At 41.3% G+C, this 26,275-nt stretch overlaps 1 protein-coding gene across 3 annotated transcripts in view; it reads right to left on the bottom strand.

Annotated features, from left to right (window-relative positions):
* IQGAP2 (IQ motif containing GTPase activating protein 2) overlaps positions 1–26,275 on the bottom strand; it is a 111,151-nt gene that overhangs the window by 42,985 nt on the left and 41,891 nt on the right. The window contains exons 2-13 of one of the 3 annotated variants that reach the window (XM_009280293.2): positions 24,033–24,189; positions 22,278–22,355; positions 20,402–20,478; positions 15,195–15,262; positions 14,719–14,832; positions 9,457–9,641; positions 8,716–8,803; positions 7,989–8,152; positions 7,380–7,467; positions 4,770–4,933; positions 4,070–4,230; positions 1,575–1,699 (exon numbers count right to left, since the gene is read on the bottom strand). In XM_009280293.2, the coding sequence (XP_009278568.1) occupies positions 1,575–1,699; positions 4,070–4,230; positions 4,770–4,933; positions 7,380–7,467; positions 7,989–8,152; positions 8,716–8,803; positions 9,457–9,641; positions 14,719–14,832; positions 15,195–15,262; positions 20,402–20,478; positions 22,278–22,355; positions 24,033–24,189 (1,469 nt within the window). The remainder of the gene's footprint in view (positions 1–1,574; positions 1,700–4,069; positions 4,231–4,769; positions 4,934–7,379; positions 7,468–7,988; positions 8,153–8,715; positions 8,804–9,456; positions 9,642–14,718; positions 14,833–15,194; positions 15,263–20,401; positions 20,479–22,277; positions 22,356–24,032; positions 24,190–26,275) is intronic. The other 2 variants (XM_009280292.2, XM_019472354.1) reach the window with 2 other exon arrangements.

Genomic DNA, 26,275 nt, shown 5'->3' with positions numbered 1-26,275 from the left:
GGCACTCAGGACTTCAGTCAGCAAGTTACATGGCCCAGTGTATTTAATAAAACCTCTAACTCATTTTCTTCAGGCTGGTCTCAACATTTTAAAATCAATTTCCTCCTACCCCCAAACGGTGCTGAAATGTGCTGCTCAGGACACTTTCTCCCTAAAGCCACCCCAGAAGGGCACCATGCAAAGGGCTTCCCCATCACCTGAGAGGGATGGCATCCCTGCCGGCAGCGGATCGTCTCTCACCAAGTCTCTCCCAGACCCACCACAGCCCAGCTGGTGGGGTCACAGATCCATGCCCTCATAAGGCTTTGGGAATGAACAGTTTTTCTGGAGTGCCACCAAAGAGGAACTGTGCAGACATGTGGGCTTGCTTATGGAAACAGAGGTCACCTTTCTTCCTCCCCTCTCTGCCCCAAATAACCATCCCCGGGCAGAGGCCAGTGTCACTGAAACCAAGTGCAGCTATTTTAGTACTAAAGACTGACTCTCCTAATGTAAGACCACCTTTCTTAAGGCCCGTTTCAACTCCTAGTGACTGTAGAGATTCACACAAAAAAGTGATTATGTCAGTCAAATGAACTGCTCAGCATCCCACCCTGCCAGAGGGCACACATTGCAAGCGAGCTGCGACGGTCTGCAGCAACCACTTGACTAGGTTTAAGAAGCAATAATCCAGTCAGTTTTAGCATTTCTGTAAAATAAAGCTTCTCTTACCCATATGAAACAGTAGCACGTACAACACTGATGGCAGTGCAGGAAGGGCACACGCACCATGTGTCAGTGCCCTGGAAACAGCCTGCGCCTTATGAAGGCTCTCAAACTATGCTCCAGACTGTTTCCCAAATGGCAAGTGATCTGAAAGCTGCCCTCTCCTTTCCTTGCTCCAGCAAATTGGGCATAACTTGATAGCCTCAAATTTTAGTTAAAAAAAAAAATCATACTTCTATATCCAGTGGTGAGACTTGGTCCTTTAGCATTTTTGAAGGCCAAATGACCAGCTATCACATCTAATATAACACCACCCTTTTAGGGCAAATGCAGTTACATTCAGCTTCAAAAATAAACTCTAAATCTATTTATATTAGAAAAAGTGGGCACAAGAAACTCCCGCATAGGATATCAAGTTACCTAAAAGGAGAGCAGGACAGGTAATTGCACTGTCTTACCAACTCCCTTGTGAAAAACAACTGCTTGGATATCATTTAACATTAAAAAACTCTTTTCCACAGGACACTGCCTGTAATTTCTTCCCCTATCCCCCAATATGCTCTTTGCTTACCATTTCTGCAAAATCCCCAAAGCAAGACCGTCCAGCGCAAATACTGAAAGGTACTGCCAAGTGGGCAGAACCACGGCATTTGCAACACTGCAGAAGGCAGGCACCCTGTGATATCCTTCAGCCAGCCAAAACATAACCAGGAATACTTCAAGGACATTTAAAGACCAACGGGCGTTCAAAATTACTTAATGCTCTTCTCTCTTGACAAGTGTCTGTACAAGGCCATTCAGCACAGAAATTTATGTACCAAGGACCAGACTATCATCTCTGTGGGCGATGTAGAGGAAGAATTACTTACTTTCATTTTCTTCTTGAATTTGCATATTAACCAAGTCAATGCAGTTCTGGATATCATTCCAGCTTAAATAATCTTGGCCTTGAGATGAAGCCTCTGACTTAATAGACAATAGTGTATCAGCATAACTATAAGAAGATATAAAATACATAAATGTATTTCATATAGAAGATAAACTGCCATAAAGAATTAGTCAGATGTACCATCCATCATTTAGTGCCTAGTATTTTTTTCAATGAATGAATTTCAGACAAACTCATCTCTTGCCAGAAATTATACAGACATGCAAGCTGCCTTGCTGGCTCTACGCATGCATTTCAGGATCTGAAAAAATGGCCCTGTACACTAATTCAGAGCACTTTCCTTGGCAACGTGGGATGATGGTAATATATACACTGGACATACACTTTGCTGCATGGTGCTACAGATAAATTTGGGAGAAGCTATGGTCGCCTTCTTGCTACACTAAGTCAAAGACCAGAGTTTCTGCCCTAGCATCAGGTAGCAGCACCTCCTGCTACCTCCATGCTCCCTCTATGTGGAGGATGATGGGCCATGGGCAGAGGAAGGGCATAAAAAATGATGCTACTCTCCCCACAACTCAAGGTCCTCCAAGCACAGGCTCTGTAGCCTCTGTCTACTCTTCTTAGAAGTATTACAGATCAAGATGGGCTGGAAACCTGCACAGTAGTGTAAACTCATGTATACATAAGTTAAATAATTTTCATACTCCTGAATCAAGCAAACACCTGCCACAATATATCAGATCAAATACCTGTCATCTATTTCCAGCAGAAGCCTGAGAAAGTAATGGTTGCCAGAAAAAATACAGGAGAGAATCATCATTTCCTCCTCCGATTTGCCCTTTCAGCAGCCTGCATTTAAGGGCTTCCTGAGCTGGAGGCTATGTATCACTTTAATAGTTGGAAACAATGCTGTGCTCCATTAATTTATCTACTCTAGTTTGAAATCTTATATATTCTTGAGGAATGAGTCCCACTATTTACGTATTTTGTGAGATGGTAGTTTCTTATATAAATTTTTAATTTGATATTTGATAGTGTCCAAACTTTTCTCGCTCCAGTTCTCACAAGAAAATAAAAACTAAAGTTATAAGAGAAGCTGGCAGCTTTTATTAACCTTCCCCACAACATGCACACTTTTGCAGACCTATGTCGTATTTCCCCTAAATTCTCTCTTCTAGGAAACACATTCCTAACAAGTTCATCTCTTCTGGTAGAAAGCCATTGAACATCAACTCCCTCACTGAACTTTTTCTAGGCCTACTGTATTCCTTCTGGCATTGTGCAATCAAAGCTTCCTGCAATATTCAACATACGGTTGGCAGCACAGATTTACATAATGGCATAATAAAGTTTTATTTTATTCTCTACTCCAACTAATTCCTAGTGTTTCGTTTGTATTGACTGGCAGCTTAATCTAAAGATCAGGTCACAGTAACACCAGCCAAAAATGCTGCACTTGGGACACTTTGGGGCCCATTTCTGTATATTTATAACGTTGCTTCTCTTGCCCACAAGCACCACCTCACATTAGCAGAGGCCAAGTGGCAGATTGATTTTGCTCCACCTTACGGCATTCTGCTCCCTCTAATCAAAACACTGGCCTCTTATTCCTGTCCTGACTGCCCTCCTTCCAGCTTTGAGACACGTAGCAAGAACCATTCTCAGATTCACGTCCCCTGGCAGTCTGGTGAAGATCTTCAGCCACTGCTGTCCCTTTTGCCTAGTAATGCCTTCCTGCAGCACATGGACGTCACACCCGTGACTGAAAGGCAAGAATCAGCCCATGCTCCCACGCCCTCCTCCACATGCTGGGCGCTCAGGTCTCACACAAATTGTAGTGTTGCCTGATATTTTTTGCAGATATGCAAAAGGTAGCAGCACATGGCTGTGACAAGTCAGGCATGTGGCAGTGCAAGCAGCTGGCAGCTGAGTGAAGGCTGTAATTTAATGTTGGACATGCACGCGTGCCACAGCGTTGTACTCAGCTTTTTAGCAAGCAGGACTGTGCTACATTTTTCAGACCTTTGTAATTCTCAAGCGAAAAGAGCCAGCCATGGTTTAAGGGACCTCCTGGACCTTAAGGCATTAAACACTACCTCATTCCAAAGATCTTCTTTCACTATTGCAGAGAGGTTACTGATTAACAGTTTCCAGCTACGGTTGGTTCATGTGTTAATGTCTGCAAAAATTCTTGTCAGACTTTAATGTTTGCTTTCCGAGGATATTTTCCCTGCACCTCACGCATCCTCTGCCCTCAAACATCTGAGGTTGTGCAATTGCTTATACTTACAGATACACAACTAGTTCAGCAATTGTCACATTATCCCTTATTAACTTATAACACAGATGCTTATCCTGCAGCTCTTTCAACTTCATAGCCACAACACAGGACAGCCCACCTAGTAAAATGCCTGCTTATCCTTTTGCAGAAGTTGCCAAGTCTCATCCAGACAAGACAAAATGAACCTTTACCGTTGAAGGTTTTCCTCTTCCAGATTATTGAAGCCAATGCATGGGTTTCTGAGATGATTCTTTATCATTAGGATGTCCTTATTTTCCAAGGCCTGGTTTAGCAACACAACAGCTGACAACATTTCTACTGCAATAGACAGTTCATCATGTGCCAGGTAGTTCTGTAGGACAATAACGTACCGCAGTCAGGAAGCTAAATAAGCAGTGTAACAAATTTGAGTTACACAATCTAGATACCACCAAGGAGATGGACTTGATTTAAAAAGCCTGGCAAATTTCCTAGTCACAGGCATGTCAGATTAACACAACACTGGTGATAGAGCTTACTGGGTTTGCTACGCATCCCTTCAGCCTTTCCTTCTTTTGCCCCACAGTCCCATCTATTCTGGTCTTACCCTCATAGCAGGGGATTACTTTTCTACACAGTATATAAAACAGAGTTAGTCCTCATTAAAAGCATGCAACAATTAAAAAATGTCAGTCTATTTGTTGCAACACAAGAGCTCAGCCAGAGCAAAGTGTGTCAAGAAACAAATTCTGTGATTCAATATTGCCTATTCAACCAAAACCAGTCATGCAATACGTAACACCATGGCAAGAGAGTTAAGTCTGATTTTACACAACAACATGCTATGTTTGTGCTCTTTCATGGTTTGACTACATAACATCAGTGAGCAGGTCATAAGCTTTTCACTCTTACCACAGCATTCTGTTGTTGGAGGTTGAACAGCTCAGTCTGATACACAGCAGCAGCAAATGAGTGAACAACAGGCAGCTGTGCCTCCGGTTTCATCAGTGCAACCAGTGTTTTACTAGGATCACAGTTACGAATTGCAGTATTGATATTGTCAACTGCTATAAGTTCTAGAGAACAGCAGGGAAAGAAAAGCCTATTATTTTCATATGCCGTTTGCTCTTTATGCCATGTAGATGACAATTAAGTTATTCCAAAGAATATAATTTGCTGTCATTAGAGAAAAAAAACATTTGTGTGAGATTCTTCAAGGCACAACTGCTGAATGTTGCAAAAAGTGTCTATTCAAAGGTAGGCAGCAAATAACGGACTGGAGGACTTTAAAGTTTCTGGACTTTTAGATATTAGAGACTGACCCCATCCTAGCACAGAGGAAGACCTAGCATCCCTCCTGGGTTTGCTTGCAGCAGGTACTGCTGGGTATGTCAGCTCCAGCACCGCAGTCTTGCTTCACCCCAAATGCACCTTTCCTTCTGCACCGCGTTTCCTCCCTTGCCTCCTCTTTTCGGCAGGACCTAACTCAGCTAGCTAGAACAAGTCTGTCCTGCAACACCAATGACATTTTTATTGTTCATTTCAGGAGGCCTGGTAGAAATCAGCCAAACACGTTGGGGGATTGGGATTTTCAGAGGCTGAACTGATGGAAAATGACATGCTATGGCTTCTAGGACTTCCTCTGCATGCCATCACCTGTTTGTTTGTTTAACGGTGTGGAAGATCAGTCCTCACAAGCACTGCCACCTAGAAATTATCCCCTTCTCTACAGCTCAATTTTCAAATTAAACTGACCACCATAGAGGAGTATGAATGTAACCCTTTTCGGTACCTGAACAACTCGCCTGTTTTGCTTTTTGCTGAACTGACTTCAGCAGAGGTTTGAACCCCAGCAGAAAAATGCTGAAAAACACTTCCCACTTGGGTAGCTGCAGAAACCTTACAACACCCCTGAGCTTAGTCACAGCCACTGTAATTGCACACTTGGAGGAGCCAACTCTGAAGAAACCTGGGCCAGGACACACCCAGGAACACCTTGTACAAGGGACTGCTCTGGTCTTGCACAAAGGGAAACAACCTTGAAGGTTAGAGCACATGTGGCGGAGTAAAGAATGACAATTATGTAAATGCCATTTCCATCAGCAAAATAACCCCCATCTCCTCCACCTTATCTTACGGCTTTTCTGTATACTATTATCCAGGGAATGCTTTTAGTCACCACTGACTACTCAGGTCTGTACAAGACTGCTTGTACAGCAGACACCATCCACAGTTCATGTATGCAGCAACACTCACATCTGATTATACAACACAATGACTTTGAAAACCTTTCTAAGTAACCAGGCCCACCTAAATAAGCCCCTTGCCTCTCATTTCAATTGCTCTGAAGCATGGTCATATGGCACCATGTTGTTCTTGAAGGCTCTCTTTATTGGCTCTTCCTGAGGTTAGAAAAAGCAAAGGCTCTCAAAGCTATGGTGTGCATGCTTTTTTAGAGAAAAGAGCAAAGAGGAAAAGAGTCAGAGTCCACAAATGGACTAGACTAGCTCCGCAGTGAATAACCAAGCTACTGATTTCTACTTCAGGAACTGAGCATGCAACTTGCAAAACACACTTTACATTGTTCACATTCCAGTAACAAAACCCATTATTTTTTCCTTTTCAAATGAAACACAAGAAATAAGTTGCTCTCCAGATCACTGTTACTACTTTTCATACATCACATTTTCCTTCCTCATTTTCTTTACCAAGGAGCAACTCTTTTGGAGAAAGTATGGCTCACCACACCTAATGAATCTAAATAGGCTAACTTTTGAGGTAGTAAGTCAAACTTAGCTTCTGGCTTAAGTTGACCTCACAGTACAGCCTTTAAGTCACATGACAAAAGCAATCAGCCTGGATTCAAAGCATTAGAAATAATACCAGAGACAAAACAGCCAGTAAGCCATGCCCAGATATAGCATGAAATGACAGCAGTTTAACTGAAGCTGAACTTCCTAGCAAAGAAGTTTCCAGTCAAAAGCAGCAATACATGCACTGCAAATTTAGATCCCCCTTAACTATATTTTTTACAAACTGTAACTTGTGTCTTGTGACAGTCTTAGCAGGCTAAGAACAGGTTAGATTGAGGTACATATGTCTAAAAGTGAGAATAAATTTCCTCTGCGATGTGACTGCAAAATATTCTTCCATGTGATCATTCTATTTTAATTCTACAAGGACGGTCATCGCTCCCACGTAAGGATTAATACTGCACTGATAAATATTTGTTCAAGCCATCAAGCCATGCATTGTCTTCAGTTTTAGCCAATGTGTTTACCAGTGGCTCAAGTTATTAAAAGAAAAAAGATACCTCAGATAAAAAGAATATATCCAATGCAGCACAGATTGGTGACTTGGCAATTGTGACACTGAGAAGAACAGTTACAAAAATAAAATGCAACGCATATGGTTTCAGTTTAAGAAACCTTGTTTACATGCAAGGAATGGGGGATTCAATTCATCAGCTTAACATAATTAAACGGTGATGGTAAAAAAAGGAGTATTAAAACAGTTACTCACTAAGCTTGTGAGCCTCAGCTTCCGCATTGGCAACACTAACTTCTTTCTGTATTTCACTTTTGTCGAGCATATTTGGAATCCCTGCTATCTAACAGATCAGAAAAAAAGATTTAATTATGCTTTTAAGTTTGATGGGAGTTAAGGGCTAAACCCCCTTGATGGGACACTAGGATTTGATTGTACTATTCCCTGCGCATCAAATACCATGTCACAGTAAACAGAACATTAATCTTTCCCTTTGATTTTCATCTTACTCAAAATGATGGATTTTCTCCTTAAAACCCAACTGACTAATTTGCTGTTAATGATTCAATATTACCTTTTGTTATATTCAAGTTATAACTCATTTTCAAAGCAAACATAGTATTAGGGGCTGCATGCTATATCTAAAATTTTCTTCTTATATCTTAGTAACTACTTATAAGGGCATCATGCTCTTTGGAGCAGATACAGCTACTTTGGTGTCAATTAGTACATCAGTTATTCTAAAACCTTTATAAAACTGTTTCATTAAGTGACGTTGAAGGTACAGTAAAGGCAATTTCTCTCTGGATTAAAATCAGCTAAAAAAATGCAAACTGATGCATAATACCCGTTCCATTCAATTACCTGCATTTTCTGTTCTTTAGAATCACACAATTGCAATAGGTACCATGAGGAATTTTGCGGCAGAACTTCAAGTAGGCTCAGAGCAGGACGGTTCAAACCTGCCATCAGCGCCACTTCATCTTGCCGGTCAATAGCCTCATTCACTTGGACTAAAGCTATGTGAACTGAAATGAAAACAATGCTCATAAACAGCAAATACGCTTTTGTGGAAAAAAGTTCATTGCTGTCAGCATCTCACTTTTTGTAAAAGCCAGCTAGGGTGGCAGTCTTTATCCAGCAGAGGATTATTTATTTCGAGACCAATCCTACGAAGGGAGTTTCTGGCTCTGTGCGAGCCCATGTGGGAGCAGTTCAATCACAGCTAACTGGAAGCTTATGAATGAATTTTGGCTCTATATAGAAGAGGGGGTCAAAATTTACAGTATTCTGCACACAAAAGGAATTCAAACGTAAGGAAACAGAGCAGGCAATAAATGATTCGATTCTGAACTGAGGAATCCTTACAGCAAAAACCACAAACACAGACATTAGCCCCCCAAATGATTAGTAGAGAAGGAGCAGCAAGAAAAAAAAAAACTGTTGTAGACAGAAATTAGCTACTTCTGCGTATTTCATAAGTTTCCGCAGAAATATTTTGCTTGTTCCTGTGCATTCAAGTCATGTTCAGCTGGAATCTGGAAGATCATGTGTTACGTGCACACTTCCACAAGGATCCAGAATGGCTTACTGTTTATCTTATTGATATTGCCTTGAATCTCAGCTTGTGTCAGCAGCTCCTCGTAGACATCTCTCTCCTCCTCAGAGATTGAACCGTTCTGAGAAAACAAAATTGTTGCTAGTACACACAAATCTTTGCAGAGAGAAAAGCTATCAGTGGGAGTCATTAAAACTGCATCAGCTGAAATATTTGCTGGATGTATTTGTAAAGGAATTTGTTGACCGCATGAACCAAAGAAATTAGCACTTTGTGGTAACTGGCTGAACAATATTTAAAGCATTTTCTGCTTCTTGTAAAATAGTTGTGTAAATATAGTGTAGCATTTTTCAACTACAGAAAGCATTAGATCTCAGGCAAAAAACAAAGCAAATAATTTCACATTAAAGATCTGTGGCAGAGATTATACTTTATGCTCAAAAAAGGTATCTTTTTTGGCAACTTTTTAAACAGAAAATTTGTAATTTCTAAAGCAATTGATAGAGGAAAACCAGTCTGTTTTTGTTTTTAGTCTTCCAGCATTTAATCCTTTGGTCTAAGTTAAGCTACAACATACTCATAGTAATCATATATTTATAAAATGGGCTGTCACCTTGTTGCATTACCATTATTTATCTTATTTAGCTTAAAAGTATTTTTTTTCCTAGTTGCACTAATTTTTAAAATTAATTTAACTTAATTTTTAAAATGGTGATACTACAGCATGAGAAGCAACACGAAGGAACGTGTATACTAGGCGTGCTAATAAAATACCACTACCTTAAGTCTTGCATTCGATTCTTTTCTCCTTTTAGCTTCAAAGAGTTCATTCTGATAGTCCTGTGCAAGTTCTTCATCCACGTTTAGCAACATTGCATTTGGGTTCCTCAGAGTTGCAATGGTTTGCTCAGCTATTCCCTTCTCAATAGCTTCGTTAATTGCTATTACTGCTGCATGCACTAAAATTAAAAGCACAACCCAAAATTTCAGTAAGCAAAATATATTCCATTCAAATACTTTTAATTCCTTGACCCCAGGCTTCTTTTAAAAAGGAAAAGCAAATGACATGTGATTGACAGTAGAAATAGAACTTCCTTAATTAAATCTGCGGAAATCACCAATCAACAGGGAATCACTTAGCTGTTGCAAGACAACAAAATAATTCTATTAATAGAAGTAGCAGTAAAAGAATCAAAGAACAACAGCTTGTATGTATGTATGATCATGTGAGTAACCGCAACGTATCTAATTCCTGCCCATTCAGTCAGCTGCCACATGCAAGATCTCTGTTCCTTCAGCTTGATTCCCTGGGACTGACACCTACCTCACCCGGGACACTTTCAGAACACCAAGTTGGAAGCCTTCCTCCTCCCATACATGTTCCTTGTATCCGTTTATTATTAAAACTGTCACCATTTCTTCTGATTTATTTGAAATGAGTGTTTAATATGCATTCAACAATTTACATATTCCCCTTCAAGCATCCCACTCCTAACGCTTCCCCTAGATCACAGCAACAAAAGCACTCAATGTCCGCTCAAAGGTGGCATGTTGCTGTTCTATGTTCACCCTTCTTCCAACTAGGGGTTAGTATTTTACTGACAGAAAATAAGACACGAGTTACATTTTATTGTTCAAGTCCTATGTCTTGTAGTTTTTGATGTGTGTCTTGATCCTATGAGTTACATTTTATTGTTCAAGTCCTATGTCATTTAGAAGGCAATTATATGCAGGAATTGAAAGCATTTTCAGTAGTTTTTCTCTTAGTTAAAGCTTCTTTCACGTCCATAACGATACAAGACATGAAAGTATTGTATAAACCAACTATATCTGAAAGATACTACACAAGAATAAGAAAATTCAAACTCCATGAAACTTTTCCCCCAGAAAACATAGTTAAGACTCCCTGGGCAGGGTGCAACCCTGCATACCACATCTAAGCCTGTCTGGGATGAACTCCTTTCCTAACTGAGGATCTGCACGAGCAGCTGGGGAGCCAGAGAGACAGCGATGTAATGGTCTCTACTTCTGTCACCTGCAAAGCCACAGGACAGCAAACTTCAAAAGGGGTGGGGGTGGGAGAACACCCAAAGGGCTTTGCAGGGTTCCCAAAACATTGTTGCACAGGAAAAGGGGGAAAAGTGCCATAGGACATGCTATAGCCATTGACCAGCTTAAGTGTTAAACCTTTCCTTTGAGAAAACAAGAAAACTTCAACTACTAAATAAATGCTTGACTCCAAGATTTTAAGGTTCAGAAACGCTCTTGTTTTTCCACACAGCAAATTTACATGAATGTACAAAATCAAAACCACTTGCAGCTGAATTAGGTGTAGAGTAATGGCTAATACACCCCACCCAGGTATTCCCTGCACACATTTGGCCCCAAGATCAGTCTAGATGAAGGACTTTCTCTAGAGCTACAGTTTATCTAGACCTTCATGCCACAAAGAGACCCCAACAACTGTCTGGTGGCACATCCATTTCAAAGATTTTACAGTCATTGCTATGTAAAATGTAATTTCTGGTAAATGTTTATCTAGATCCTACCCCAAAGGAGGAACACAGCAGCTCCCCATTTATCACCACAGCAGCTTGTCTGGGATTTACTTTCATGCCACCAATGAGATGTGTGAGGGAAAACACAAATGCCATCTTTCCTTATTTTATCAGTATTTACTTGCTATGTGGCCTTGCATGGTTTTGCTAAACTGGAGAAAAGCATTCCGTAAAAACCACTTTTTTGGATTAAGTTTAGCTGAGGGTCTATATATTTGAGTTTAGAGCCTTCATTTTCTTTCAGTATATGAAAGAAGTAAGAGATGCTTGTCAATGATTAGGAAATTTGAGTTTTTAGAAAGACAAATGTATGTACAAATTTAGGAAAGTAGAACAGAAGAGGAGACCATTGGAAACTCAACATGGACAAATGAAGCATTGTGCTGGTTTTGGCTGGGGTAGAGTTAATTTTCTTCACAGTAGCTAGTACAGGGCTGTGTTTTGGATTTGTGCTGGAAACAGTGTTGATAACACAGGGAAGTTTTAGTTACTGCCGAGCAGTGCTTACACAGAGTCAAGACCTTTTCTGCTTCTCACACCACCCTACCAGCGAGTAGGCTGGGGGTGCACAAGAAGTTGGGAGGGGACACAGCCAGGACAGCTGACCCCAACTGACCACCAGGGATATTCCATACCATATGACGTCATGCTCAGCACATAAAGCTGGGGGAAGAAGAAGGAAGGAAGGGAGGGAAGGACGTTCGGAGTTATGGCATCTGTCTTCCCAAGTAACCATTATGCGTGATGGAGCCCTCCTTTCCTGGAGATGGCTGAACACCTGCCTGCTGATGGGAAGTAGCGAATGAATTCCTTGTTTTGCTTTGCTGGCATGTGTGGCTTTTGCTTTCCCTGTTCTTATCTCAACCCACGAGTTTTCTCACTTTTACTCTTCCAATTCTCTCCCCCAACTCACTGCAGGGGGAGTGAGAGAGCACCTGTGTGGTGCTTAGCTGCCAGCTGGGGTTAAACCACAACAAGCATGAAGTGAAGCTATACATTCTCAGAGAGGGCAGTCAGTGGAAGAACTTGCTTAGCTGTTGGTGGATCATCCATTGTTTAGCATTAAATTCATGCTAGAAAGTTGTTCTAAAATGATTTCACTCTAGCTCAGTTCAGCACAGCATCAGAGGGGAAACATAAGCAGCTGGCATGATGGAGGAGAAGCAAGCAGAAAGACACACTGGTTCCATTGACACTGAACTCTACAAACAGAGGAAGTTCAGATTGGACATTAGGGAAAGGTTTTTCACCGAGAAGTTGGTTGTATAAACCAACTGGTCACTGGAACAGGCTCCCCAGGGAAGCGGTCACGGCACCAAGCCTGTCTGAGTTCACAGTTTAGTTTTAGGTAGTCCTGCGAGGATCCGGGAGTTGGACTCAATGACCCTTATGGGTCCCTTCCAACTTGAGATATTCTATGATTCTATGAACACCCAGATCAACTTCAACAGGCTAAGAGAAGACTGGAGTTCTTAGACACACATATCATCCCCGCAACCTCATATAAAACACAACACATAGGAAGAACGTAATCTCTTCCACAGTTGTCTAACAGGCCTCACTGACATAAGTGGAGGTAGCAAAAAGTAGTCAACAGGTAGATTCAAAGTTAGGAAAGACATGAACAGGTATTGGTGGTTGTTGTGAACCCATCTACCAAGAGAAACAGTAAGAAACCTGATTGGACTTGAAAGAGTAGTCTAGAAGCATGGAATAACAGAGGGGGTTACTTGCAGAATAAGCTCGCTTTGAAGGCACTTAAGCTTACTCTTTGCACGCTGATTTCTACTATTGCTGACAGCACAGCAGGAGTCATCAGCAGTTGCTTCACTTCATACATCCTTTTGCTTACTCCATTTTGGAAGCAGGGTGGTAAACCCTTTCCTCCGGCAGGATCTCCACGTCCAACCTCACTAGTGCATGAGGGTTCCCATAGCAGATGTTTCCTGTTCTGGGGCAGGGCTTGTTATTTACAGCAGACTCCTTGCCCAAAGAGACAGAACCAGCATCAGGAAACCCTGCTTTTCTATGGAAGACTGAAAACACTTCAGAAGTTAAAGGAAACCCTACACACACTATAAAAAGCTTTCAGAGAAGGAAGTTTCAGCCCTTTCATCTTCAGGGAAGGAAGAAAGCTCCCTGAAAAAGTACTTTGTAGTCACTAAATCTCTGAAAATTTGCTAAGAAAGGAGACAAACTACCCCCACATCCAAAGGCAGTATTTCAAGAGCTAGCTTTGCAGAAGCATGCACATATTAAGCTATAGCAGGCTGCAAAATACACAATACAGAAAACGTGAATCAACACAAGGAAGCATGTTTTAAGTTAAGGTCTGGAAATTTCAGCACACTAAGTAACGTCATGAATCAGCTTGTTTCAATTATGCTACTTTGCAAAGTTTAACAAAGTTGCAATGGAACTTAATTATAACGCAGCCTTTATTTCCCTCCTCTCCCCCATCCCGTGTACAGATTGTGGTACTGTTACTGGTTTGTATCAACGATCCACTGTGCTGTTGAATGTACTCAAGCCAGCCCTTCTGTTCAGAGTTTGCCCCTCTGAAAAAGGCTAGGATTTTGAACAAAATAACTAGACATCAAGTGTGGATTTAAGTGGACACACTTCATTTCATGTCATTTAAGTTCAAGCTTTTTTTTTTTGGGGGGGGGAGGAGGGGTGGTTTGTTGGGTTTTGTTTTTTTTTTTAAATATATCTATCACTTCATTCCACAAATAAACTGAAATGGAGAAAAAACAGATTTACAGATGGATAGGCTTGGGCAGCAAAAAAGCATTTAATTTTGTTTTTGAGTGGAAGCTGTTCAAGACAGACTCAAAAGGACCATAACTGTGCATCAATCCCCCTAAAAAGGAAAAGTTTATTTCAGATGCATCAGCAGGATGTGCCCTCGAGCAGGGTTCTACCATGCTGTGGGTCACACACCAGCGCTCGGTCAGATAGAAGGCTGCCCATGGAGGCAAGTGGTTCCTCCACGTATGCACCACCATACGTGAGAGAGTTGTCTATCTGGAACAGTGCCTTGTCCTCACAGCAACCTGATCGGGTGTTTGAGGAAAACTGCAAGAGCCCATCACATGAAGGAGGTACAGAGAAGACAACACCTTGTTCCCATGGCCGTCTCTATTGTACCCCCTACGGTGCAGAGGCACACGCAGAGCTCAGTTCATCATCCTAGAGGAGCACTAGCTACCAAAACATTAAACCCTTGCAAAAGACTGTAAGAAATCTTTGTTTCTGGTAGCACTTCCTATGGTTCAATGGAGATGCTCAAAAATACAGACTGAAAAATTGCAGGAGGTCTTGTAACAACAATGCAGTGGGATAGTCAGTGAAAACTTGCTTGCTTTTCTTATTATTTATTAAAAGATGGCAAACTAGATGAATTAAAACACAGAAAATATTTTGTTAGCGTTCTGTCAAGTTATCCAGTAGAAAACAGAACAAGAGCCACACTTACATGCAGCTTCATCCACTGATAATTCGCTGGCCAGAATCCCACCAATTTTACTAAAAGATGGCATCTGTATACCGTACTTCTCTAGCTCCTTTCGCATGTTGCTGATTTCTTCCTCTGTTCACATAAAAAAGAAATATTATCAGAGCAAAAGCATAAGAATTTTTTTATGAATCACCATACCTACAAATATGGGTGCAATGTTTTTGGAAGTGCTTGTGGCCAGGGCTTCTTAGCAGTTTTTCCTCCCCATTTTGAAGGAATCTAAGATATGACAAGTATTCCATGCAAATTCACTCCCTTCTGTCCTTCAGAGACTGACATTCATTAAAAATAGCAGCCTCCCACCTATTTAATTAGGATGTGTTCAGAACAACCTTGCGGGAGGAGAAAGACCATAATAGAAAATATGTACAATGTTAGCAGATTTACTGGGTGAAGAAACCATCTAACATATGATTAGATAAGCAGTTTATTACCTGTGAAGTCTACTTTTCCCAGTAGGTCCTGAATCTGTGGTGCTAATCCTAGTTTGAACAGATATAAACTGCAAAGAAAAAAATCAGAATTTAAAGTCCTGCATGTGGTTGAGGTGTTTGCTTTCTGTACAAGAGAGAAGTGCTTTTATGAAGCTTGTCCTTTAACCCTGGCCTTTCATGGGCTGATATGGAATAAATTAACTCCACAGTTTTCTTTATGCTGTATTTTTAAGTCTTACATAAAGAGAAGTCTTTTTCGACTTGGTGTTTCAAAGAAGCATCTCTAAGAGAGAGGCACTATCAGTGAATCACAGATCACAGGGGATGTGTAAACAAGTAGAAAACCTTAGCAGAAGACAATTAAAGAAATTTAAAAGCTAATATTGGGAATAAAAAAAAAAAAATCAAGATGTGAATGCACTTTAGTACAGCTTATAGCTTTGGATCTATGTACTGTTTTGACTTGCATTATTACATCCCTTAATTAATAGCTGAAGACACTCAAATCACTGACACCCTTCTTACTAAATGTAGAGGAACAAGGGCCTGTAAGTCCATCCAAGCCTGTCGCGAATATATTTGTGTCATTAGCTGTTTAGCTTTTGGAAAATGAAGTAAGCTCAATTTAAGTGCTACCCAGGAACTAGTATTTTTGTTTCAATATAGCATGAAAAATATCTATACTCATTATTCCTAGAGCTCTGGGGTGCTATCTGAAAAAACAGCTGAGTACATACATATTTTCTCAATATCTTCCAAATACAAGGCATATATTTGTCTACAGAAGACTGGTGTTTCTATAATTCATCAGTGAAATTCAATAAACAAGTGAGTTTTGCAAGCAGGGATCAAAAAGGTAGATTTTAAAAACAAGACTTAAATAATGCATTCCTCCAAAAGGATTATTTTGCACCTCTTTAAGTGACTTCACCCCAACTTCATACATTGCAAGTGTGCATTGTGGCTGGGGGGTTTGTTTCTAGAAGGGCACATTTCCCTTTTGTGTTTTGTTCTTGGGGTTGGTTTTTTTCCTATTAGCAAATTACAGGATGTATTTCAAAGCAAGTATTTGTAGCTGTCACATTTATTTCAGAGCACACAGAATCAGCATTTCATCTTCCACGCTACCACAGCTACTCCTCTGCCCCGTCACAACCTGGATGGTCACAACAGCATATCTCATGTAGGTCGACACTCTTTTGACTGCTGCAGCCCCTCAAAATCATTGCCGCTGCAACTCTCACCCTTCAAAGCAGTCTTAAATGCAAGTTAGTTACAGCAGGAAAAAACCCACATGACTATAGTAACGAACCAGGTCCCTCCGTTACCCTGATCTGCCTGCCAGTCTTTCCTTGTGGGCTTTTTAAGAGCTTTTACTCTTAAGTTTGAGACAGGGACACAGCCCTGGCTGAAGCGCTGGGTGTCATACAAACAGTTATGGAGATCAGCAACATCACTGGGCTACGCTGGTTTTTTTGGGGTCACTACAATAAAAAGACAGAGGAAAAAAAAGTGGTATGAACATTAGAGACGCATGGTTTTGCTTTTCAGCACTTTGAGGAGGATACTGAGCCGTGTGCGTTACTTCTTATGCTCCTTTGTTTGGATAAACTTATAACCACCAGGTGGTGCTGAAAATGTGCTTCTACTCTGTATTAAGGTATAATTTCATTTGAAACAGCTCACTTAATGCTTTTCTAGTGTAACTTGAACCTCAGGGAACCCACATAAAATCAAAAGCAGGGGGTCTTGGGGTTAAGAAAGCTGGACATGAGGCTTCAGGAGCAGGGGAGAAACAGAGGGGAAAGGGCAGTTCCCAGGTGAAGTTCCCTTTGCATCGCCCACGCAGAACTGCAGTTCATGTCAGCCAGAGGTTCCTGGGTCTTGTTTTAAGCTTAGCTCACGTATAACATGTCGTAAAAACCAGATCTGAAAATAGTGTGCTTTTGTTTTTTTAAACATATGCTTGTTATTCTACTGCTTCCTAGGAAAACAATGTTTTGAAGCTGTCCGGCTTCAGAGGGATAGTTTGTCCAGGATGTAGCAGTGATCTGCTTGCAAAGATTGTTTGAAAACTAAATTTTTTAGGGAAAAAAAGTATCTCATAAGCACTGCTATTTAGGAAAAAGAATCACTGTTAGCATCTTAATTTAAATGAAGCAGTTCTTAACCTCATTTAGTCCAGGACCAAATCCAAATCACAAGAAAAATGGTGCAAGAAATGAGAGCTATGCCTTTGTATTTTTCAAGCCTGGCTTGAAGAACTGATGTTTCAACAGGAGAAAAGCAAGAGGGTAATTATATTCAACAGGAGTCTAGAAAGCGTTTGCTAAGTCACTCCTTCCTGGCCAGAGCAGTGCTGTATTTGACAGTGCAAGTTGTTCCACATACTGTAAGTGCAATGGTCTTCATTTCAGACTTGAACCAGGACATATCCTAAAAATATATTTAAACCATTTCGCTTAGAGTCATTGTCTATCTTCAGGCCCTCTAGCAGCTCAAAGATCAGCAAAACCCCCAAAACCCGAAGACCTTCCCTGTGAAATGTTAACATTTCAGATGTCAAATAGACCCTTTGGATAGATGGAGGTTTTTGCTTCTCTTACCCACAGTTAAGGTTATTTCATGCTTCTTAAAGGGGCAATTAAAAATTATCTTATCAATTTTAAGCACTTAAATTATGCACACTGACTGTGCATAAATGAATTCATGTAGGAAAAAATCTCAGCTAAACATGGCTTCAGGATTTCCAAGAATGGGAGTAAGAAAATACCCTATCTGTGTTAAATTTACATAGTTTTGTTGGAAAGCTCAAGAATCATGTTGCTTCAGAGACATGACTTGATAACAACTAAGAAAGAATGGGAAGTAGGTCAACCCCTCACCTCTCTGAGAAAGTGCTCAGCTTTCCCAAGTTATAAGCCTTTGAAATTTGAGCATGTGCTCCAAGATGCATTAGAATTTAGCATTTAAACCCAATGGTGATTCTTCATATAGTGGTCATGTGCATATGCTACAGCTGCAAAGGTGAAAAGCCTGCTTGCAATTGCTCTTTCTAGATGCTGTGGTGCTGGACCCCGAGAACAACAGGGACACGGACTTCTCCAGGGTCAGTGAACCCTGTTACTGATTCCCTGGAGAGGATGTCTGACAAACCCAGAGAGTAGAGCAAGTGGGGTGCATGGCGTGGAGCCAGTGGGAACAGACACCAGCAGGTCAGTAGTTACAACAACACAGAAGGGGAACAGAACTGGACTCTGGCAGCTCAGTGTTCCTCTGACACCAGCCCAACTCGGAATGCTGCTGGCCCAGCAAGTGCCCTGTCCTTATTTCTGTTGTTTCCCAGACTGCTTTCAATGTAGGCTGTGTGCCATTCAATACTGACACTGGAGTTTGATTTGAAAGACTCCAGTGAAGGACTTAAAACATGCATTTTAGGAAAAGACATGGAAATAAATGAAGCTCAACAGTTGTTTCTTCGATTCTTACACCCTGCATGGGATGCAGGCTCAGGGCCCTATACTTTTGTGGGAAAGCATCATACGTGAACGCTTTGCAGGCCTATTCCCCTTCAGTGTGGCATGACACATTTGGTAAGAAGTCCATTTCTAAAATAATAGCTTATAAGTACAGAGTTATAGCTTTGTGTTGATATGCAGCAAAGAAAAGTAATTTAAACAAGACAAACTTGAAAGTGAAAGCTGAGACAACACAGACGAATTCTGATATTGGCATAAACCTTGGGGCACGTCAAGGTGGAGAAAGGAAAACTTCTACCAAAGGGCAACCCATTGCAAAACTCAGTTCAAGATGAAAAGAGCTATTGCCATTGCAACGATTAGGCAGGTCTTAAGAAGGTACCTAATGGATGGGCTTATTGTTCATGTAGCATTCAAATCCACAGTTGATAAAGTTCTCCTCCATACATGAGGAAGCAAATATCAGAAAATATCTTCCACCTCCTGCAAAATGTCTGAGCCAGCCCATAACGTGGCCAGAGGGGCATGCAGCCCACTGTGTCAGCCTGAGCTGGTTAACATTAAAGCCCCATGCGTCCGCTTCAGGAAATCGCTTCAAGCTTACACAAGACACTTGCTGACAGAACAGACCACACTACCAAGTTTTAGGTGAGAGCCACCCCAGTCCTGGTGATACTGTCCAGTTAGTATTACACCAGGCATAATAATTTCAAGTGGCAACACTTGTCAAAGATGACAAAAAACCCCCCAAACAAACTAGGGCTATCAACTCTGAACACCTAGCATTCAAAAGAAATATGATGAACTTTGGTGGTATGCCCTGTTTATTGGCAGTGAGTGCACTTAGCAGAATGCAAGAGTGGGCACATCATTTCAAGGATTACATGTTAAAAAATTTCAGTTACAGCATGTATTGAATAGTTTCTGACCTATAGCCCTAGAGCAGCTGATGTGCCTTTGAACACCATTAGGAATGTAGAAGAGAGTTTGGGGCATAAGTTAATTATGTTCTCTGCAAGCCTAATACACAAGAAAGTAATGAAAGGAAAAGGTCTCCACGTGCAGGAAATGAGCTGGGAGAGCCACAAGAGGGAGGAGCTGTCTGCCCACACCACTGCCTCTCACACCAGGGACAGCATGAGGCAAACGTTCGTTACTTTTAGTGCTAAACATCAAGAAAATCCTTAAGGCAGGACATAAAAAAAAAAATTAAGCTCTACCTTCAGTGGTGTGGTCAAAGCCTTCCTGACTTTACATTCAAAATCAAGTTGCTCAGAACTTCAAAGCTTGGAAAAATGTTAATTTTTACATGAATTACCTCAGAACACAGTAATTATTTGCTCTTTTTTTGGGACAGAAGGGTGTCAGTTCAACACCATTTTCACTCTGATCAGCACGTCTGCCCCATGGTTATACTAATATTATGCTAAGTTTTTGTTCATTTATTTGGATTCTGTTGTAGTATGTGTTTTGAAATGGTATGTGCACTTTGTGAGGGGGTGTACTCATTGAGAGGGATGTCTACACTAAATTCAATAGTCCTTCATTTCTATTTTGAAAATAATTTGCCCAATAGTCCTGACGAAGTTGGACTTTTGTCTCCAACTTTAGATTAATGAACTTGTAAATTCTGATAGATTTTGATATACCGGTTACCCCAAAGCCATTTCAAGACTTACACTCCTAGATTTGGCAGTTACTTTAACTTTTACTCCCATCACCAATTACCTTAGAGCGTGAATGCAATATATCATCCTAGGGATGTTTTTCCTATCATAGACATCTGTAGTCTCTGGATAAAAGATCTAAAAAACAAAGAACATGCAGTTAAAGATGACGACATATTACTGAGCAGAAAAGTAGCTAAAATGAGCTCTCTGCAGAACCATACCTTAAGCTTATAGAAGTTCAGCTGTTACTTCTATACAGTTATGAATCAAGTCTCTTCTGATGTTATTTTAACTTTATCAGTAGTTTTCATAAGGAAGAGTTTAATAAAGCATAAAAGCTACTTCATAAAAGGGAAAAAAAGGGAGATAAGCAGACAGGATTTCAGCAAGATATTTAGAGTCCTTCGGCATGAGCCCAGCCAGTAGGGCTTGTCCTCCTACAGGCACCCAAAACCTGGGATGCAGTTACAATTTGCAAAGCCTCATTGCAAACCAAACCTATCAAGTATGATTTAAAAATGCAAAACTTGTAATTGCCAGCACCCCTAACTGTGTGGATACATCATTTACAGAGAAAGATATTCAGAGAGAGGAATATTAAGCAATTTAGCCAAAAAGTCACATCATAAGTTCCAATTCTGGTTCTACCACTAATTTGTTCCTGGCCTTGGTCCCAGTCACTAAACACTGTTTCTCCACAAAAGTAAAATAAAAGACTTAGCTAACTGTGAGTTGGCAGCGTCATTCCAGGCCAGGCTGGGCACTTGGGTCTGCGCCTTCCCACGGTTAATAGGACAAGACCAAGTAAGTCAGGAGCACAGTGCCCTCTTCATCGTTTGTTCACAACAGGTTTGGGAGGGAGACTCAGGAAAGCTTTTCACCATGACCATCCTCCGTAACAGAAGCAAAACCTTTCATAGGAGGGATGGCAGGGTGGAAATCAGCCAGCTGAATGGAGGACTCAAGTTGGGGGAGGAGGGGGGAAACCTGACCTGGGAGAGGCAGGACCCTCCTCACCTCTACTGCATTTCTGATGGCAGTCACAGGTACCCCTTTCTGCTTATGGGCACCTGCAGCAAATTAGCCTGCAGTGACCAGCCACTAGCCCCTGCAGTCCTTCAGGCAGCAGTCTGAACATCCCTGCTGTGCCCGATCGCACAGCACATGGGGTAGCGCTCAGGCTGCCCCTACCCAGGCGCCCCAGGGCGGCTGCTGGGCAGCCTGGGCAAGGGAGTACTTGCCCCAGGATGTGTGTGGGTGCCAAAGTGTCCAAACAAGCAGAGTAGGTATTTCCACACAGTCCTTTCTTAAAGGATTTTCATCTGAAAAAGACTCACTGGTGCCCAGAAACAGCAGCAGAGAGGGGAGATGACAAGCGAAGACCCACAAAGAGGAAGATAAATATGAGAGGTGACCCAAGAAAGCAGCTGGTGGAAGAGGAGCAGCAGCATAGCCACGCAGACGCACTGGAGCGTGCAAGGACAGTCTGGAAACAGGGCAGAGGTAGGGAAACTGGGACGTACATTAAGAGGAAGAGGCAGAAAGAGACACAATGAGAGGTAGTAACCTAAAAGAAGCAAATACTTAAATTTTCCATTGTAAAGCATATTCCTTTCAGGCCCCCACAGAGACTATACTAGCAATAAGATATAGCTAAAACACTGCTATGCTATCGTCCCCACTTGTCTTCCCGCAGAAGCAGCACCCTGAGCATTTCCACCCACAGCACACGTCCACAGCAGCCTCAGCCCACACACACCAGCAGCAGCACATAACTAACTGCCACTGCCACTGCTTTCAGCATCACCTTCTCTTCAGATTTGTTTCCTGAATTACCCCTACTGTAAACCGCTGTTTATGATCAAGCAGATGAAAGGGGATCTCAGTGAGTCAGCGCCTTGAGCCAGTTTCTTTGCTAAAATTTAAAGGCTTACCTTCGGCAGACCAATGGACTCCATTGCTCTTAACCACTGCACAGTGTTGTCGGTGTGCCGAAAATGAAGGCCAGATCTCTATTGGAAACATAGAAGGAAAAGATGATAAAAATCACATAAAGCAAATTCTCTAATTATTGATCCTTCTGTTGCTTCCCAATTTTATATCCTGAAGTCAAGTTCAGGGAATTTTCCCTTGTTTGAACCTGGAGACCAAAGCGGCACAGCCGCAATCCTGCTAATGAAGCATCCTAACACATCAACAGCCCCACGTTGTCCAGCTCATTCTTTTATATAACATAAGCCAGATTTGTACCCATCTGGGTGGACTGTGACTGAAGTGGCCACTTGTACAGCCCTTCAGTAGCCTTTGGGAGTAAAGGCTGGCTGTCAAATACCAGGAACCACTACCTCCAAAATACAGAAGTTGTAACACTGCTCAGCACTACTGTGAAAGAGAGCAGATAAGGAGCTCTTAGTCACTCTTCAGATCTACCTGAATACCTGACCCTCCCTATAGCCTACGCAAGCGTGACTGAAGTGGCCACTTGTACAGCCCTTCAGTAGCCTTTGGGAGTAAAGGCTGGCTGTCAAATACCAGGAACCACTACCTCCAAAATACAGAAGTTGTAACACTGCTCAGCACTACTGTGAAAGAGAGCAGATAAGGAGCTCTTAGTCACTCTTCAGATCTACCTGAATACCTGACCCTCCCTATAGCCTACGCAAGCAGCAGGTAAAAGAGCAAAGTAGGTTTTTTTTTAAAGAATCAGGATAAAGGGGGAAAAAGGCCGAACTACCAGGAACCACTACCTCCAAAATACAGAAGTTGTAACACTGCTCAGCACTACTGTGAAAGAGAGCAGATAAGGAGCTCTTAGTCACTCTTCAGATCTACCTGAATACCTGACCCTCCCTATAGCCTACGCAAGCAGCAGTTAAAAGAGCAAAGTAAGAAAGTTTGTTTTTTTTTTTTTTTTAATTTTTAAAGAATCAGGATAAAGGGGGAAAAAGAAGGCCGAACTCAAGTTTTAGAGATTTTCAAGAGAAGCATTTAAATGTAACCAGGATTCTTAACCATGGTTCTGTCAACCATATGGGACCTAGAACAGCTTAATTTCTCAACTCTCGAACAACAGCCAGTGGTTACACCTTAAAAATGTCCATTTCAAATTTTTTCTGCCTCCTCTACATGTTGAGATAATGCATTCCATGCAGTGGGACTACTGCATATGCATATTTATATTTCTGTATTATTGAGGAACTTGAAGTTAACGAACAGTTTGCACAGGTAGCAAGCTAAGCTTAATTACTGGTAGCTTGTTTTTTTGCTTCTCAGTGTTAAATTTGGTAAAATAAACACACAGATCTAATGAAGTGAATGTCCTCCCATACAAAATGAGTAAAATTCGGAATAGTTATCAAGTTTAATCACTGAATTGCTTTTGGCTCCTATTCCTAATGAGAAATAATTGTATAAATGGTAAAGCTCATGTTCTCCCTGGAGCCAGAAGTGTAATTTGTTAAGCTTTAAAAACATTAAGTGACACTAACATAGTTTTTCTAAGGGTAAAACAGTTCTAACTTATCATGCTGGCTTCTTCGTGCTGTGTGTCTTCCATCTAGTCCCGACAGCCTTACGAAAGAGATGCAGAAAGTTAACCAACCACACTTAGATATCTTTAAGAGTTGGAAGACAGACACTACATTTATTTTTTTTTGCCTTGTCAGTGAGAGAACTGAAAAAGTTATTACCTTGTAGCGCGCCTGCTCCACATCGTAGATCTTTTTGTCTGACACCACGTTAGGGGCAAAGAATTTTGCAAGCTTGGCAAGGTAAACACCATTTCTTAAGCCTTCCTCCAGCTCCGTAGTTGGGGGCAGCTCTTCTTCCAAGCAGACCTCCATCCACCTACAGAGACATCATTTGAGAAACATTGTTATTTGTGATTTTAATAGAAATGACATCTTTCACCCACAACCATCATACTTTTAATGTCACTACCACAACATAATCATAATCAGTAAGAGAAAACAGCGCAGGCTAAGAAGAAAATTCTCGTATTCGTTCACATGGCAGATTAAAATGACTAGAGAATCATATCTGCACTGTGTGGTCGTGATCCATCAATAACCAAACAACATGCTTTAATGTATACATCTCCTAGGGGGTCTAACTTATTTTGTGTTTTTACACACTCAGATCTTTTGAACAGCACTAGGCTTTTAAATAGATAGTAATTTAAGCTGAAACCAGAAGAAAACACAGAGTGCTGTGTATTATTGATGTTTGCATTTAAAAAACTCTGTGATAGCTATGCCAGGGCTGAACCCCAAGAGCATCAAGGACAGCAATGTGCTGGGCAAGGCTGGTTGCTGCAGCCAAGGTGCTCTGCAACCCAAGCTTGCAGCAATGCTCATCTTGGTACAGAGCACTCCCGTAGCTCATCCGCCTCCCGCAGCAGCTCTCCATGTTCACCTGAGACACATAGTGCCAGTGCTGGAGGAAGGAGTGAAGCTTTTTGTTGAAACAGCCCAAGGTACTTTATGCATTTGAGGTCTGCCTGGCAGTGAGTTGGCTGAAACACTCCCGCTGCCCATCAGGTGGAATGGCTTCTTGACAAACAGTGACTAAATCCTTCAAGGTGGTAAGCCAGTTATGTTTTTGAGACTTAGATGTGATAGATACGGTACTAGATAGAAAACAGTAATTATTAAATACATAACCAGTTCAGAAGGCTAGTAACAGACATAAAACCATATTATCCAGTATGTTTATATTGAGTAGCGAAGAGAAACTGCTACCAAAGCACTCATGAAAAAGGTTAGCGTCCTAATCACTGGACCAGAAGTTCCTTATATTGGTGGTCTAAGTGTTTTGGCCCTGTGATATTATTCTTATTTCTAGCAGCTAAATCACATTACAAGAGCTATAAATCTGGTTAGTTCTTTCCCAATATCTTTTTTTTTTTTGCTTAGGCAATCTCTGCTGTTGTTAGAAGGACATTAATACCATTACAAATGGACAAGAACAAAGCTGAAGACATTAGTTCGCTTTACTTACTGTCACTAAGGCAGCGGTGCTGTATGCTGCGTGAGACAGCATTACAAATCTAACATCACCTCCACAGGGGTGACTTCAGAAACCAGAAAGCTGGGATCCAAGTTGAAAATGAGCCAGTTTTTTCCCCACCATGAAGAAAAAAGCTCACTACATCATTTTATTTCACGTTAAAACTCAAGACAAATGACCAACTCCTTTACACTTTTGGATTTGTTACAGGACATATGAAAGTTGTTTCACTGAAGCACAGACTACCCAAATAGCTCTTCAGGAAACCACCAGCCATAAATCTGGGACGATATCACACAAAGCTGCATGGGGCGAGTGTCATTAGGAGAACTGTAGTTTACAGTATAAAAGCTGCTTTGGTGAGAAGAATCATATCTCTGACAAGTTTCCCTGCTCCATCCTGTGTCGCGTGTTCACTTGTTACGGGTCCATGCCAAGGGTCCCAAAAGTCATCCTTATTAATGACATTTTATAGACTAAATAGATATACACACTAAGGTAAAACGTCACAACATTTGTCTTCTCCAAAACAGAGGGCAAGAAAGAAGAAAAAACAAAGAATGTATACTCCCAGCAAATGTGGGTTTCACCTGTGCCAGTTAGCCCTTTCTATAGAATTTAATTCCTAAAATGTGTCGTCTAGAAAAAGAGTTATATGGATAGCAGGAGGAGCTTGCTGAGCCACAGAAGGTATTCACCATGAGCTGAAGCTGACCCTGTTGTCCAATGGACCATCTCCAGTGAGATGAACCATATGCCCCCAGTGTAGCATTTGGTACCTTGCACTTGATCCTTTATGCTTCTAATTCTCAGTTTTCTTCTGAAAACATTTTTCTGACATCTTCAGTCCAGGGCACAAAAAAAAAAGATTATATTGGAACTGTCTTTGAAGATACACATGTGCCCCCCAAAATTGCTTTTCTCC

Source organism: Aptenodytes forsteri, unplaced genomic scaffold (genome assembly GCF_000699145.1).
Source record: "Aptenodytes forsteri isolate BGI_AS27 unplaced genomic scaffold, ASM69914v1 Scaffold387, whole genome shotgun sequence".
Taxonomy (NCBI): Eukaryota; Metazoa; Chordata; class Aves; order Sphenisciformes; family Spheniscidae; genus Aptenodytes; species Aptenodytes forsteri.
The sequence above is the reverse complement of the archived record's forward strand: the minus strand, read 5'-3'. Positions and strand labels throughout refer to the sequence as shown.